This window comes from Arachis ipaensis, chromosome B6, assembly GCF_059453495.1.
Source record: "Arachis ipaensis isolate K30076 ecotype BB chromosome B6, ASM5945349v1, whole genome shotgun sequence".
In the NCBI taxonomy this organism is placed as follows: domain Eukaryota; kingdom Viridiplantae; phylum Streptophyta; class Magnoliopsida; order Fabales; family Fabaceae; genus Arachis; species Arachis ipaensis.
The window spans coordinates 6147861-6162003 of NC_142441.1; the positions used below are offsets into that span (position 1 = coordinate 6147861).

The following is a 14143-nucleotide window of genomic DNA, read 5'->3' on the forward strand; positions in this document are numbered from 1 at the left end:
CATGCATTAGTCTTAAAACATAACTATAGTTGGTTGCTGGAATTTTTATGTTGTGTTTTTTAAGTTAGAATTTATTCTCGTTGTGTAATTATGGTGCTTATCGTTCAATAGCTCTTTTAGGTTGCTTCAAATTCTGATATATATTTGATTCAATAAAGTTGGTGTGATCTAATTGCTCGCAAAGATAATTTGTCAAAAGACGTGAACACAAATTAAGTAATGTTTATGTCTTTATGGACACTTCGGCTATACTATAGGCAACCCCCAAAGAAACAAAAACTTGTAGCATAAACTTGGATTAAGAATGATAACTGTGCTGGCAGCTTGGATATTAATGCATGCTTTCATCAAATTCAGTCTCCCCAACTGTAGAGTGTAGACCCACATTTTTACATTTTTTAGTGCTTAATACAACGCAACATAAGGTTTGTTTGGATAAGCTTCTAAGAAAATTTTTTTTTTAGTTTTTTTTTTTAAAAAAATCTTATAAAAAAGTAAAAAATAATTTTATATTTAGATATTTCATATAAAAATATTTTTTTATCTATTAATTATGTTTGAGTATAACAATATAAAAGTATTTTTTTGTTTATTTATTACATAAAAAAATATTTTTTTTACAGTTTTTTACAAAAGATGTTTTTTTTTCTAGTACTTTTATTACTAGAAATTTATCAAACACGTTAATTTTTTTTTTCATTGAAAAATAATCTTTTTTTAATTAAAATAATGACATTTAAACAGGCACATAATTATTTTTAATTGGACAATTATATTATATATATATCCAAAAAAACAATTACTAATTAATAATCGTATGAAAATATATATTTGGTATTGATTATACTATTAGAAAAAAAAATTAATTATTTGGATATGACATTTTATTACTTTACTACGACAGTTATTTATTTTAGTAATTGAATTGAAAAATGTATAAATATATTTAAGGTAAAATACTAAATTGGTCCTTTAAATTTAGGCGTAATTCTGATTTGGTTCTTAAGATTTAAAGTGTCCTATTTGAATCCAAAAAAGTTTTATTTAGTTTTAATATAGTCTCACCATGGGGTTAAAATTAAATAATTAATTGTGTTCTATAGAAAATATTTCATTTAAATTGTAAGAAAAATAATAAATAAATATATTGATGCATTCACGGTTGATTTTATACCTCTAGAGCTTGTACTTGTTCTGAAACTAAATGAAACTTTTTTGGATTTAAATAGGACACTTTAAACCTTGACCAAAATAAGATAGGACACTTTAAACCTTAAGAAACAAAACAGGATTATGTCGAAACGTAGGAGACTAATTTAGTATTTTACCCTATATTTAAAGGAGAGTGCTAGGTAAACAATGACCATTTTGAACAATATGAACAACCACAAATCAAATAAAAATACCCTATATCTTAATTTAATGCTACTAATTAAATTTAAGATTAATTTATTCTTTTAACCCTATTAATTCACATTGTTCACACCTTGTTTAAAAATATTATTGGGTACTCTTTTAACCCTATCATTTAATCTCTTTTTTTTTTTCTAATTTTTTTAATCATTTAATCTCTTTTTTTTTTCTAATTTTTTTAATTCTTTGAACACCTGATATTTGGAAGATACTTGTGCTAAACCAAAAATAATAATAAATAAAATGTATGACTAATAGAGATCAGACACGTACCTAGTACAACCTACACATTTATTATATTTTAACCTTTTTTTGGTCGTGATTATATTTCAACCTTAAAAAGGGCCTACAATGAATACTTGCAACCAAACGATTGGGGTTGAAGTTTGGGGAAACAAAATCCCGCTTCGTTTATATTGTACTTTTGTACTTGCTTGTATCAGGAGTAGCCGAGTAGGCCACTCCATGTGACGGGGAGTGGATCCTCTCCAGTGAAAAAAAAACTGGATAGTATGCAGTGTTTAATCTAACCATTCATTACTCTCTCTCTTATTTATTTCTGGTCCCACTTATAAAATCAAAGGTGAGAGATCACACTGGATTCTGTCAAATGTTAAAAAAACTGGAAAGGATCCATTTCCCCATGTGACGTTCCTCTTCATCTAGCTCCCGCATCCAGTGATTTAAATTAAGAACATAATAATAATAATAATAATAATAATAATAATAATAATAATAATAATATTTTGCATTTGAATTTTGACCAGGGAAATTTGAAATAAGCTTTCTGTTAAAATGCTCCTTTTGACAAACTAGGATGTTAAAAAGCGGTATTTGTTAGTACATAGTAGACGCTTGTTTGTCATTGACTTTGAACACGTTGTGCAGCACATAAAACGAACAAAGAAGCCAAAATATGCTCAATTCTTCCGGGCTAATGCTGCAGCGAGGCCACCAACTATGAGTCCCACAGCAGTTGCAGTGATGCCAATTCCTATAACACCATCTGCATCGTGTAACACATTGAAATTTAAGTTCAGTTAATGTTCCAATGCCTGATAAGAAAAGCTTGAGTAAGAAACAGGTCAGCTATTACCTTTAGCAATTCGATCTTCAACTACTTTCTTAAGGGACAGTGCCTGCCTCCAATCAGGTGCAATCTGCAACAACAATTAAGGGAGAGAAAATGTTGAGACAGAATTACTCAATGTTAATGTTAAACAATTGTTGTAAACAGAGTCATAGATAGGCCATAATGAACAATCTAAATAATGGACTCATCTAACCTCACTAATTAGCAATATATAGATAGATAAATAGATGTTAATAGTTAAATAGACTCTACTATGATGGAAATTTCCATGCGTTGTGATATCATAACGTAGATAGTTGTATATCAACCAAATGGAAAGAAACTAGATGATAAGGAAGATAAAGGGTTTTAGTTTTAAAGCCATGCTCCTGGCAGACGAAGATAAACCATATTCCGAACATAGAGCTTTTGAGCAGCAATATCAGCAAAGACATGGCATCAAAGATTACACAATGGGATATCAAGGAAAATGGAGGTTTTTACTTTTTAGGCATTGTGTTATCTATAAGCGAGAAAGACAAACCTCTAGGCATTGCCCCAAAAGTTGCCGACTCCTACCATAATCGTTACTCCTGTAATATCCAACAGCCAGAAGATAAAGCTTCTCTCTTTGATGCAAAGGACTTTTAGTATTGCCCAAAGAAGCTGTAAATCACAATTAAGGATGTAAATGATCAGCCATGAATTTGAAGGTCATATGACAAACACAAATGTTTTCAGAAGAAAAGGAGAACATAATTGTTTTCAAATAACCATAAAAGGCTAGTGGCAAAAGGCAGCAACATAAACATTAACACTATACAAAGAAACAATTTACTAAAAGCAGATCAAGGTGCCATATAAACAAGAAGAAATATTAAAAAAAAAATGGAAAAGCAACTTGAAGAACTGAAAATGATTCAGTAAGTGATGTTACTTTCAAGCATGGCTATCCCGCGCTGAACATCTTCTTTTTGCCTTGAATGAACTAGAGCCCATGACAACCTCATTATGCTTTCATTCTTCCTCTCCTCATTGTCCCCGTTGCTAGCCTCCGCGACTTCTCGCTCGCATCCCTCCAAAACAATCAATATAGTTTTAGACTGAAAGTAATTAAAAGCAAATAGCAGCAAAGAGACCACATTCGCTGCGTGCCAGTACATTACATCAAACAAAAATAACCTCCTCAAGTTAACAAACAAGGAACATTGAAACTTCTGCAGTCACCAACTCACCATAATTGATCATCACCAGGGGGGAAAGAGAAACTCTTAGGGCAGAAATTTTTAGTATTTTTTGCCAGCACAAATATTAAATTGTCTTTAACAAATAAATTTTACTAATTCATGTATGCAAACTCTGAAAAATATAGGTGAAAACTGTATTGATTCATATGTGCAAAAATCAGGTAAATATAGGTGCAAACTACATGAACGTATGTAAATATAGGTGCAAATTATTTCTAGCCAAAAATGATAATATTTGCTCGTCATGTAGCATTGCTAGCCGGAAAATGCATATATTCTTCCCCTCAATTTTCATTTTTGTTTTTCAATAAAGATTACAAAATGGTTCCTAATATCCAAATGATTCCATTTAAAAGGGGAGAAAAAGAATCCCAACATCATTTAGGGAAATTCTACAATCATGATGATACATACACAGAGTTAACGCAAAGGAATTGAGCCAATAAATCGAATTAATTGCTTCGTGATCGTCAATGTTTGAATTCCATATCACACTAGCCAACAAGAATAGTTATGATTCTACAGCTTTAAAAACACAGAAAAACAAAAAGATTTTTTTTTTTCTGATTGAAAAAAAAGAAGAAGTAAATATTGGAATATTCGATAGAGGGAAGGGAGGGCTTACAGCGATGACGTCACGGTCACACCAAGGGATCTGGTCGCCGCCGCCGAAGAAGTTTCCGATGGATTCAAATATGCCTCCGACCTTGGAATCCATTGATCTGCGTTATCAATCTCTCTCGGCGGTTTTCACACTTTTGCCTTCGTAAATTCTCTTCTACACAATTCCTTATTATAGCTTTGGCCTAATCTCTTTTTTTTTTTTTCACTTAAAAAATGAATAAACCTTCGTTGTTATATAACAGAATTTTATATTTTATTATTATTTATAAAATTTTTAAATTAATGGTTATTTAAATAAAATATTTATACTAATATAACAGTAAGTATTTGACTATTAAAAGAAACAAGTCACACAAATTTTTATTATCTAACAAAAGAATTTTTATATATCTTATTTTGATCCTTTTTTCTATTTATTCCAACAATAAAAGTATAAAACACACATTTAAACGAGTTATTGAAGACCAAATCTTGTCAGATACATTATGACTGGTTTTCACATCCAACAATTCAACCTTGCTTTGTAATTCTTCGCCCATGTAATCAAAGATCAATTATGGATCAAATATATAAAACTTGCTACTTAGTAAGTAATTAACTTTGACAAATTATTACTCGCATAAAGTTATCTAATAATTTTTAACTATCATTCTCACACAAGAGTTTTAGAATTTTCGCGCAAAACTAACTAAATTAAATAGTTTCAAGCATCTCCAACTTTTCCAATTTTGACAACAACCGGAAACTTGGCAACCCTTGGACCGTTATGACCCCAAGCAACCTTAAACTTTTGAACAAGATCCTGTCCAAGAAGTTCCACTCCTTTGTCCTTAGCCGTTTGATATGCTGAACTAGATCTTATTAAAGTCAAATAATTGTCCAAATCCATAGTAACCTCTGACACAAACTCAAAGGGTCCAGTGTGATCAGCACCATCAACAGGCTCAAATGGAAAATCAATGCTCCTATAATTATCTTCAACTAATTTCCGAGCAGGGTCCCAATAGGGACTCAAAACATCTTCATAGTATTGATCAAACACCTTGTCCACTTCCTCACTAACTCTTGCTACATTGTAACATATAGCAGCAATGACCCCATGAGGCTTCTTGAGAACCCAATTCACTTGTTTGTAGAATGATGGCAGGTCAAACCAGTGTAGGGATTGTGCAATGGTCACAAGGTCCACACTTCCTTGAGCTGCTACCTTTTGTTCAACCTCTTCCATGGACATTATTGGTGGGGTATGTTGGTATTTCACATTGGGTAGTTTGGTTGCAAATTCAAGCTGCTTTTCACTAGTGTCTGTGCCTATCACATTCTTGTATATAGCAGCTAACTGTAACAAATCATAACAAAATCACTAATACAATGTATATTATTTGTATTCATTTTCATATTATGAAAGAGAACTTTAGACCAACGGTTGAGTTGTCTCTGTGTGACTTCAAAGTCACAGGTTTAAGCTATCGAATCAACCATCCTAAATTAGTGGAATTAAGATAACTGATTCTCCCTCAACCACTAGAGAACTAACTGAATTAAATACTACACAAAGAGAGATAGAAGAGAAAAGAGAGAAGGGTACATGTTTAGCAGCCTGGCCACTTCCGGTACCAACATCCCAAGCTAGTTCATGAGAGGGAGTTTTTGAAGCTATGAATTGGAAGAGCTCTGTGGGATAGCTTGGCCTTGCCTTTGCATATTCCTTTGCCTGTTTCAAAAATAGATCTGCCATCTCTTACTTATATGTTCTGTTTTCTCTCAAAATTTCTTGTATCTTCATCAATCTCCTCATCATGATATGTATTTATATATCACTATAGTTAGATAGGCCTCCCTCAGTTAAATAATGTCTTGTGTGATATGCAATACCAATTTGGATTCCTATATGTCAATCAATCATAGCTTGGAAAATATACACCACCAATCAAATTGGAGTGGAAAATTCAACTTATCTTGGATGACCCGTACATTATATAATTGAAAGGCACTATGTTTGTCCAAGTTAAAGTGTTATGCTGAAAAGTATTTCCATAATAGACTCGTATGCAACAGAAATACATACAAAATTTGCAACTTAAAAGAAGAATTATTACTTTATCTAACAAAATTTTAAAAAATTAATAATTAATTTGATAATTAAAATTTATTAGAAATTAAAGTGTTGAGTCATTTTGTGATGTAAATAGAAAGTAGGAGTAATTTCTCTTCCTATGACATGTAACGATTTCTTGTATTAGTTTTACACCTTTACCATCAGTCACATGTTCACCACCACAGAATGAAGACAAATCCACAACAATAATAATATATAGCAACGGTGAGGTGGGTTGTGCGGTTGTTGTCTTCTTCTTCAGATCCCTTCAACTTTGATCACTTCTAAAATACTATATTAATTGCTGAGTCATTAAATTGTCCATGTGTGTGTGATAGTGATCACGGATTCTTTATTTCTTGATTCTCGATCAAGTAAAGTAATGCAGGAAGAGTACGAAATTTCATTATATAAACTTGCATGTAGTATAAAACTTCTTTATGCTAATCAATAATCCTTCACCCCTCCAAAAGAGAAAATGGTAGTTTTATTGGTTTATTTGTGTCTCCCCTAATAACATCGCTGCAAAAATAATATTTCTATTGCTTTAAGTATATTTAGAAAGAAAAGCACATTTATTTTTTTCATTTTAAATTCACTGCCTTTAATTGATTTTGCACAGTATGTTTTAGGATAATGATTAATCCGTTATAAATTGAAATATTATTTAAAATTTCGTCATTAACTAAGATTGTATTTTATCAATAAGTTATAATTCAAATAACATAGTCTCTTCATTCTCGCCTAGAAGTGTTGGGTTCTAGTCTCACTGACTGTACTCCTTACTTCAGAAAAAAAAAATATTGTATTTATTTATACTTTATAAGACATAAACCAAGAATTCTAGCACACTAAATTAATGTATTTTATATCCTTTTTAATAAGAGACACAATTTATTTTTTTATTATCATTATCAAAATTTTATAATTATAATTTTTATTATTTTATTTTTTATTCTAAATTTTGTATAAAAAATAAAAATAAATTAGACTTTTTTATTATTTGTTTATATTTTATATACAATACACCATGAAACAAAATACAAAAACACTAATTTTTATGTTAATATCTTATGTATTTATGTTATCAAAATCAAAGGCAGCTTAATAAATTACTATATACACAAGACAAAATTTAAATTCGAGATACTTATTTAAGCATATTAATAAATTAAATACTAATTCAATCCATAATTATTCATTACTTTAATTAAACTATTGATAAATTTTTTCATTAGAAATGCTAGAAAACTATTAAAATGTATTTTTTTAGTTATTAATTAATTATCAATATTGCCATTGAGTAATAGCTCAAATGGCATAGTCTCCCCATACTCAATTAAGAGGTTGCGGATTCGAGTCTCATATCTTTGGTAAAAAAAAAATTAATTATCAATATTTAACAATATGAATTAAAATATATTATTAAATTAATAAATTAATGATTAAAAATAATAATAATAAATAATTAATTATAATAATCTTCTAATATTTTTCTAATTATTATGTTGATTCCGTATCCTTCTTTCTGCCAACGTAATTAAAAGACAAAAAGAAAAGGGGGAGGGAGTGCATGAACCAACTGGAAGAAGAAGAGTGGCCGAACTCTATTTTAAATTTTTAATACTCACTCACTGCCTCAAACGCGTACACACACACACCGAGAGAATGGATATCGTTCCGATCCCCGCGGACACCTACACGCTCGGATTCATCGGCGCCGGCAAAATGGCCGAGAGCATCGCCAGAGGCGCCGTCCGCTCCGGCGTCATCCCCGCTTCCCGCATCTTCACCGCCTCTCACTCCAACTCCTCTCGCGCCGACGCCTTCCAATCCTTCGGCGTCTCCGTTCTCTCCTCCAACGACGACGTTCGTACTTGTTCTTCTTCTTTCCGAATTTCATTCTTTCTGCTTTCCTAATTCCTCGCTGCTGCAGGTCGTGAGAGAGAGCAACGTCGTCATTTTCTCGGTCAAACCTCAAGTAGGTATTGTCATCAATCATTCACACTCTCTCTTTCTAATTACCGCCGCCTTCAACTGCATTTTCACTCCATTTTCTCCTTGTGTTGCTGCAGTCAAGGATGTGGTCTTGAAATTGAAACCGCTTCTCACAAAGAACAAGCTATTGGTTTCCGTTGCTGCTGGAGTCAAGCTCCATGATCTTCAGGTCTCCCAATGCTTTCATCTTTTCTTTGATTTTACTTGTGGACTATAATTTCAAAGTTTTATTGCTGATTGCATAATTCATGAAATGTAGGAATGGGCTGGCCACAACAGATTCATTAGGGTAATGCCTAATACACCTGCTGCTGTTGGCGAAGCAGCATCAGGTATTACCTTCTTTCTATTAACACCATTTCCTCTTTTCTTCTCTTTTCTTTTTCTTACTGAACTACAAGTTAAACTTTGACAGTTATGAGCTTGGGGGGAGCAGCAACAGAAGAAGATGCAAATCTCATAGCCAAATTATTTGGATCAATTGGCAAAATATGGAAAGCTGATGAAAAGTATTTTGATGCTGTAACTGGTCTGAGGTATGTACATCCCATTTTCTTGTATGATATAAGATTTGGATATTATCTTACTAGAAATCTACAAGAAATTTCATGTCATCTTTGAAAGAATACGATTTTCTTAGTGTCTGGAACCTGAATACTCTGTTTGGTGATCACTATTCAGTTTTTAGGGATGTGTGTAGCAATTGAATCCAGGCCTTTATCCTAAGACCATGGCTCCTTATCTTCTCTATATAATACTTCAATTTTAATCCAAATAACAAAAATTGTTAATTGATTCCCTGCCCAACACTTATCTAACTACTAAGCCAGACAAGCATATATATTGTCTCTGCCGATATGTCAATTCGGAAAGCAATTTTGATTTCTTTATTGAATATCCACCCTTAAATTTTTCAGTGGCAGCGGTCCTGCTTATGTTTATTTAGCAATAGAGGCTTTGGCTGACGGAGGAGTAGCAGCTGGTCTACCACGTGATCTTGCATTGAAACTAGCTTCACAGACTGTAAGTAAAGTGAATTACTATCCTTTGACAGTTTGACCCCTAAATAATGGAAGTCATAGTTTAGCTCTTCCAAGATTTTAGAATATACTTTATATTTTACTCTCACTTGATCTTAACCCATTATGTTGGATGAGGAATAAAATTATTTCACTTTTCTATAACAAGGTATTTCCAGTTTGCTAGGATTGGGATTCATGATGGTTTAGTGTAACATTTTCTGGGTTACTATTATTGTTAGTTGTATTGTATATATGCAGAGTCAACTGAACTTAGTCTGTTATATAGATAAAGGGTCTCTAACAATGAATCGGGGGTTTGATTCACATAATGTAACGTGTCATCTATGCTACCGTTGTTACTGGTCAGTTTGGGCTTGTAAACTGTCAAATCAACTGCAACCTTCTAGTTTATATTAGCATCATTCAGACGACCATAGGAAGCCAAACTAGTTTGAAAGGCATATTCCGGTAGTTTGTTTCCATCATTGTGTGCGCATGTGTTTTCCAGGTATTGGGAGCAGCATCAATGGTCACTGGTACTGGGAAGCACCCAGGACAGCTCAAAGATGATGTCACTTCGCCTGCTGGGACAACAATTTCTGGCGTTCATGAGTTGGAAAAAGGTGGTTTCCGTGGAACACTAATGAATGCTGTTACTGCTGCTGCTAAGCGCAGCCGAGAGCTTGCCTAAATTGTAGGTACGAAGGGTTTGACATAGTTAGGACTTTTTGAGATATGCCATATATGAGTAAGCTTTCCGGTATATTGGCCAAGAAACAAATTATTATGTTCTTTGCCACTTTCTAGAATGGTGCAAGTTATGAAAGGATTTGGCCAACTAGCATAGCATCCTCATCATTTCCTTTCAGTATTATGAATATTGATGTTGCTACAATGATACATTACAATAAGAGGAGTAGAATAGCTTTTGCCATTGAATCAATGAGTTGCGACCATAAGCATTCCGAAGCCAAACTTGACATCCTTTTATATTTGAACTGTACCACCAAATTGATATGGTTCAATAGGCCCGTAAAGCAGATACATATCAAACCATGTGCCAAACTCAGTTTTGAAGTATTTTCAGTGGAAATAAAATTGTTTCATTATTATGTAAATGTTAACGTACCCTTTGCTATGAGCTTCATTCTTCGAGAAAATGACTTTAATCTTAGTGGACGATTAGTTAACAATCTTGAATTGCATTCAGTGTTATAACGGACATTTTTACTTATCATAGTTTCTAATCACGGTTGATGAGAAATAAAGGAAGAGGGGCCAAGTTGAGAATTGAGAAGTAAAATCCTTGTACCCTTCGGATGGTGGCTTAACTTGCATAAGTGAGGTTTATAAGTCAGACCAAAACCAGTAATTGAAAAAATGCCATGAAATTGAATTAGTAGGACTAACATCAGGGTTCCATATTAAGTATGCCAAATGCAAAGAGTGATGGGCATAACAAATTAGACAAAAATAAAAAATTGAGCACTCCTGTTTTAGTAACACGAATCAAACCAATATTATTATAAATTTATAAAATCAGACGTCAACTATAGGCGGAAGTATTATACAACATCTGCAGGATACACCAGATTAGTAGAAAGTCATCTTATTCTGTATCTTTTAACAAGTTGTTGATCATGTTTGCCAAAGGAAGAGTCCCCTTTGCCATAATCTCTAATCTAGATGTATTGGAAGCATAGGAAAATAGAGAGAGCCCAAAAAAAAAGAGTTCAGGGAGAAACAATCTCGATGACAAGAATCCATGCCAGTAACGAGGTTCTAGATCGAAAAATGCATCGAAAAATCTCCTTGTTCCTGGTAAATCAAGCTTGAGCAAGATGTCCATACCAAAGCAGAAGAACTCCCTCTGCCGTCGCCTCTGGATTGGCCATAAATCTTTCCACACTTGGGAGGATATATCGGCTCCCAGAAGACCTCTGTCGGAACCAAGACTTTGCACAATGGCATTAGCAACAATGGGAGCTGCGGCGAGAGTCCTTGCTACCATATACCCAGTTGAAGGATGCACCATCCCTGCAGTCCCGCCGATTCCAACAACTCTTTGGGGGAGAACTGGGAGGGGACCACCCATGGGAATGACACAGTGCTCATCTTCTTCAATGCTCTTCACTCTAATTCCCAAGTGTTTCAACCTTGCAACCATTCTTTCCTGTATATCATCCATACGTAACCCTGGCCGCGCAACAAGAGAGGTTTCTTCAAGAAATATCCGATTGGATGAAAAGGGCATGGCATATAGGAAGGTGGGAATTCTGCTATTCCTTTCCTTCAGCACCATGTCCCCATCCAGATGCGAATCTCTCCAATCCATGAAAAGCATTTTATCCACATCAAATGGATGTTCATCAACCTCAGCCAAGATTCCATAAGCAACCTGGTAACCGGGATTATAAGGTTTATCATACTGAACAAGGCATCTGGAAAAGCCAGTTGCATCAAGAACCACGGTAGCCTGAACCGTGACACCATCATTACAAATCAACAAAGATTTGGCATCCTCATGAATAACCTTGATGACTTTAGCTTGGTGGAACTTAACACCATTTGATATGCATTTCTGCATCATCTTTGACTTCAACTGCTTCCTATTGACCCTGCCATAAGGCCTATCAAGATCCTTCTTCTTGTTGTCATCAATGTAGACAACAGCACCAGACCAAGTGGTGTCAAGGCAATCAAGCAAGTCCATGGCCTCGAATTCATCGACCCAAACGCCGTAATTGTTGGGCCAAATCAACCTAGGGTTAGGGTCAATGGCACAAACAGAGAGCCCTGCCTCAGAAACCTGCTGCGCCACGGCGAGCCCTGCCGGTCCTCCTCCCACAACAGCAAGGTCCACCACAGCACCCTTTGAGGAATCATACAAAGGAAGCTCAAAATCAAGATTCTCTTTCTTGATCTCAGGAACAAGTTCAAGAAGGGCACTGCTACTAGCCCTCAAACCACCACCACCGCACTTACCCCACTTCACAAGTGGCTGCTTCTTAGAACCAAATCCAAATCTAAGGTCATGGCTTTGCAACTTAGAAGGGGCTAAAGTTCCCAGCTTTTCAGAATAACCGTGTAGTGGGTGCAAGAATTCAAGCTTGTTAGGTGTTTTGAGCAAAGTATCCATAGTTTACTATTTATCACATAAATCTCTCAAATGTTTATCCTTAGTTAATCTCCAAAAAAGACAAAATTACTCAAAACACCATCTGGGTCTCACAAATAGCAGAAAAACAAGAAGAATGATCCTAAAAAGTGTTGGAATTGGCAGAGTTACAAGACCAAAGTAGATACAGCAGAAACAATGGAAGTTTGAATAGTAGTGAATATGTTGGAGCAAAAGAAGAAACTTTAGTAGTTGGGGCAGTGTGAGAGAATGGGGTTATAAGGAGGAAGGTAGAGTTGAAGACTTACCATAGCCATGGAGAGGAGAGAGAGAGAAGAGGAAAAGGAACACCACGAACAAAGAGGAAAGAGAGTGGCTTTGGTAATGGTAAACCTCGTGTGGCCAACAGACACCACTTGGCCGCGACAAACCATCGTGCATCTATATCTAATTTTATTTATTTATTTTAAAATAAAAATTTATCTATCAATCGTTAAATAATTTAATATTATTTAAATTTTTTAATTATTAATTTTATATAAAAACGACTGTATGTTAATATTTATTATTTTTTATTAGTTGCGGTTAGTTAGATTGCAGAAATTATAGAGGTGAAGGGCAAAGATAAGGAATAGAGATGCATTTTTTTTTATAGAAAATTTTTGCGGTTTTATTCCTATTTTTACGACCAAACGTAATTTGTGTGACTATTATATCTGTATTTTTGTTTTAAAAATAAATCCAAACAAATTAACATTAAGATTTTTTTTTTATTTTGTTACTGTATAGTCGAATATAAGTATATATAACTCTTACTTTATCAATAGACGTTCATTTATATTTTTATTTATCAAATGTATATGATATTAACAAATCTAAAATATGTTATTTCATAATATTTGGTTTTATTTCCTATAAAAAGTTTGTTTCAACCGAGACCAAAATGTTTCCATTAATAAATAAATAAGTTCAATCCTTGAATAGTTTAGGTTAAATTATTATAATTTTGAGAGATTTTTGAAATAAAACATCTTCAAAAGTCTAGTCTAGACCTAAACTTAAAAAAACGTTAAAAATTAGAATTCATAATATTTTCACAAAGAAATTTTATATTTATTTTTGTGACGGCAAAAATGTTATATTTTGCAGGACTAATTAATTTGCCTAGCATTCATACCCATCAATAATTACAATAAAAAAAGAGAAGATATTGCACCATTCTCTTTGGTGTCATTGGGGTGATGCACCGTTATTGTTGGTGTTGTATTCATGTGTGTATATACTATATTATAGTGCATGCTCCATAATTTCGATGACCACCTCAATTTGTCGTTTTCATGGATCACCATTAATACAAGATTGAAGATATATTATGTTATGTAAATATGGTTAAAATTAAAGTCATTTTTTTTATAAAATAAAGTATCGTTTTTGTTTCTAACGTTTTGGGTAAGTCTTAAAAGTTATTCCTAACGTTTCAAAATTGATTCAATGTTGTCCTACCGGATCCGTTAATAGAATTGACGGCTGGACAAAATTGAGACGATTTTG

At 33.5% G+C, this 14143-nt stretch overlaps 4 protein-coding genes across 5 annotated transcripts; 1 reads left to right on the forward strand and 3 right to left on the reverse strand.

The window, feature by feature from the left end:
• Positions 1-2110: 2110 nt before the first annotated feature.
• BIGYIN (Tetratricopeptide repeat (TPR)-like superfamily protein) lies at positions 2111-4594 on the reverse strand. The gene is made up of 5 exons (XM_016349602.3): positions 4358-4594; positions 3423-3561; positions 3030-3151; positions 2510-2573; positions 2111-2419 (listed from the first exon to the last, which is right to left on the reverse strand). Exons 1-5 carry the CDS (start codon positions 4448-4450, stop codon positions 2334-2336), a joined length of 504 nt encoding a protein of 167 aa, XP_016205088.1. The 5' UTR covers positions 4451-4594; the 3' UTR covers positions 2111-2333.
• A 212-nt stretch (positions 4595-4806) lies between these two features.
• Positions 4807-6214, reverse strand: LOC107645546 (S-adenosyl-L-methionine-dependent methyltransferases superfamily protein). The gene is made up of 2 exons (XM_016349601.2): positions 5945-6214; positions 4807-5695 (listed from the first exon to the last, which is right to left on the reverse strand). Exons 1-2 carry the CDS (start codon positions 6092-6094, stop codon positions 5060-5062), a joined length of 786 nt encoding a protein of 261 aa, XP_016205087.1. The 5' UTR covers positions 6095-6214; the 3' UTR covers positions 4807-5059.
• Positions 6215-7998: 1784 nt separating this feature from the next.
• P5CR (pyrroline-5- carboxylate (P5C) reductase) lies at positions 7999-10413 on the forward strand. 2 transcript variants are annotated; one of them, XM_016349604.3, is made up of 7 exons: positions 7999-8323; positions 8391-8439; positions 8530-8621; positions 8712-8784; positions 8868-8988; positions 9370-9475; positions 9983-10413. In XM_016349604.3, the coding sequence occupies exons 1-7, from the start codon at positions 8123-8125 to the stop codon at positions 10163-10165; spliced, it is 825 nt and encodes a 274-aa protein (XP_016205090.1). In that variant the 5' UTR covers positions 7999-8122; the 3' UTR covers positions 10166-10413. The 2 variants fall into 2 exon arrangements, with proteins under 2 accessions (XP_016205090.1, XP_016205089.1); XM_016349603.3 differs by having other exon boundaries at positions 8010-8323; positions 8391-8621.
• Positions 10414-10968: 555 nt separating this feature from the next.
• LYC (lycopene cyclase) lies at positions 10969-13032 on the reverse strand. Its single transcript, XM_016349605.3, has one exon. The coding sequence runs from the start codon at positions 12611-12613 to the stop codon at positions 11084-11086; it is 1530 nt and encodes a 509-aa protein (XP_016205091.1). The 5' UTR covers positions 12614-13032; the 3' UTR covers positions 10969-11083.
• Positions 13033-14143: the final 1111 nt, after the last annotated feature.

Excerpts from the sequence above, each read along its gene's own strand:
- BIGYIN (XM_016349602.3), bottom strand. The coding sequence starts at position 4,450 with ATGGATTCCAAGGTCGGAGGCATATTTGAATCCATCGGAAACTTCTTC. Across the intron at positions 3,562-4,357 it reads GTGACCGTGACGTCATCGCT|GGATGCGAGCGAGAAGTCGC; the intron begins GTAAGCCCTCCC and ends ATTGTTTTGGAG. Across the intron at positions 2,420-2,509 it reads TGAAGATCGAATTGCTAAAG|ATGGTGTTATAGGAATTGGC; the intron begins GTAATAGCTGAC and ends TACACGATGCAG.
- LOC107645546 (XM_016349601.2), bottom strand. The coding sequence starts at position 6,094 with ATGGCAGATCTATTTTTGAAACAGGCAAAGGAATATGCAAAGGCAAGG. Across the intron at positions 5,696-5,944 it reads GTGGCCAGGCTGCTAAACAT|TTAGCTGCTATATACAAGAA; the intron begins GTACCCTTCTCT and ends GATTTGTTACAG.
- LYC (XM_016349605.3), bottom strand. The coding sequence starts at position 12,613 with ATGGATACTTTGCTCAAAACACCTAACAAGCTTGAATTCTTGCACCCA.
- P5CR (XM_016349603.3), top strand. The coding sequence starts at position 8,123 with ATGGATATCGTTCCGATCCCCGCGGACACCTACACGCTCGGATTCATC. Across the intron at positions 8,324-8,390 it reads TTCTCTCCTCCAACGACGAC|GTCGTGAGAGAGAGCAACGT; the intron begins GTTCGTACTTGT and ends TCGCTGCTGCAG. Across the intron at positions 8,785-8,867 it reads TGTTGGCGAAGCAGCATCAG|TTATGAGCTTGGGGGGAGCA; the intron begins GTATTACCTTCT and ends AAACTTTGACAG.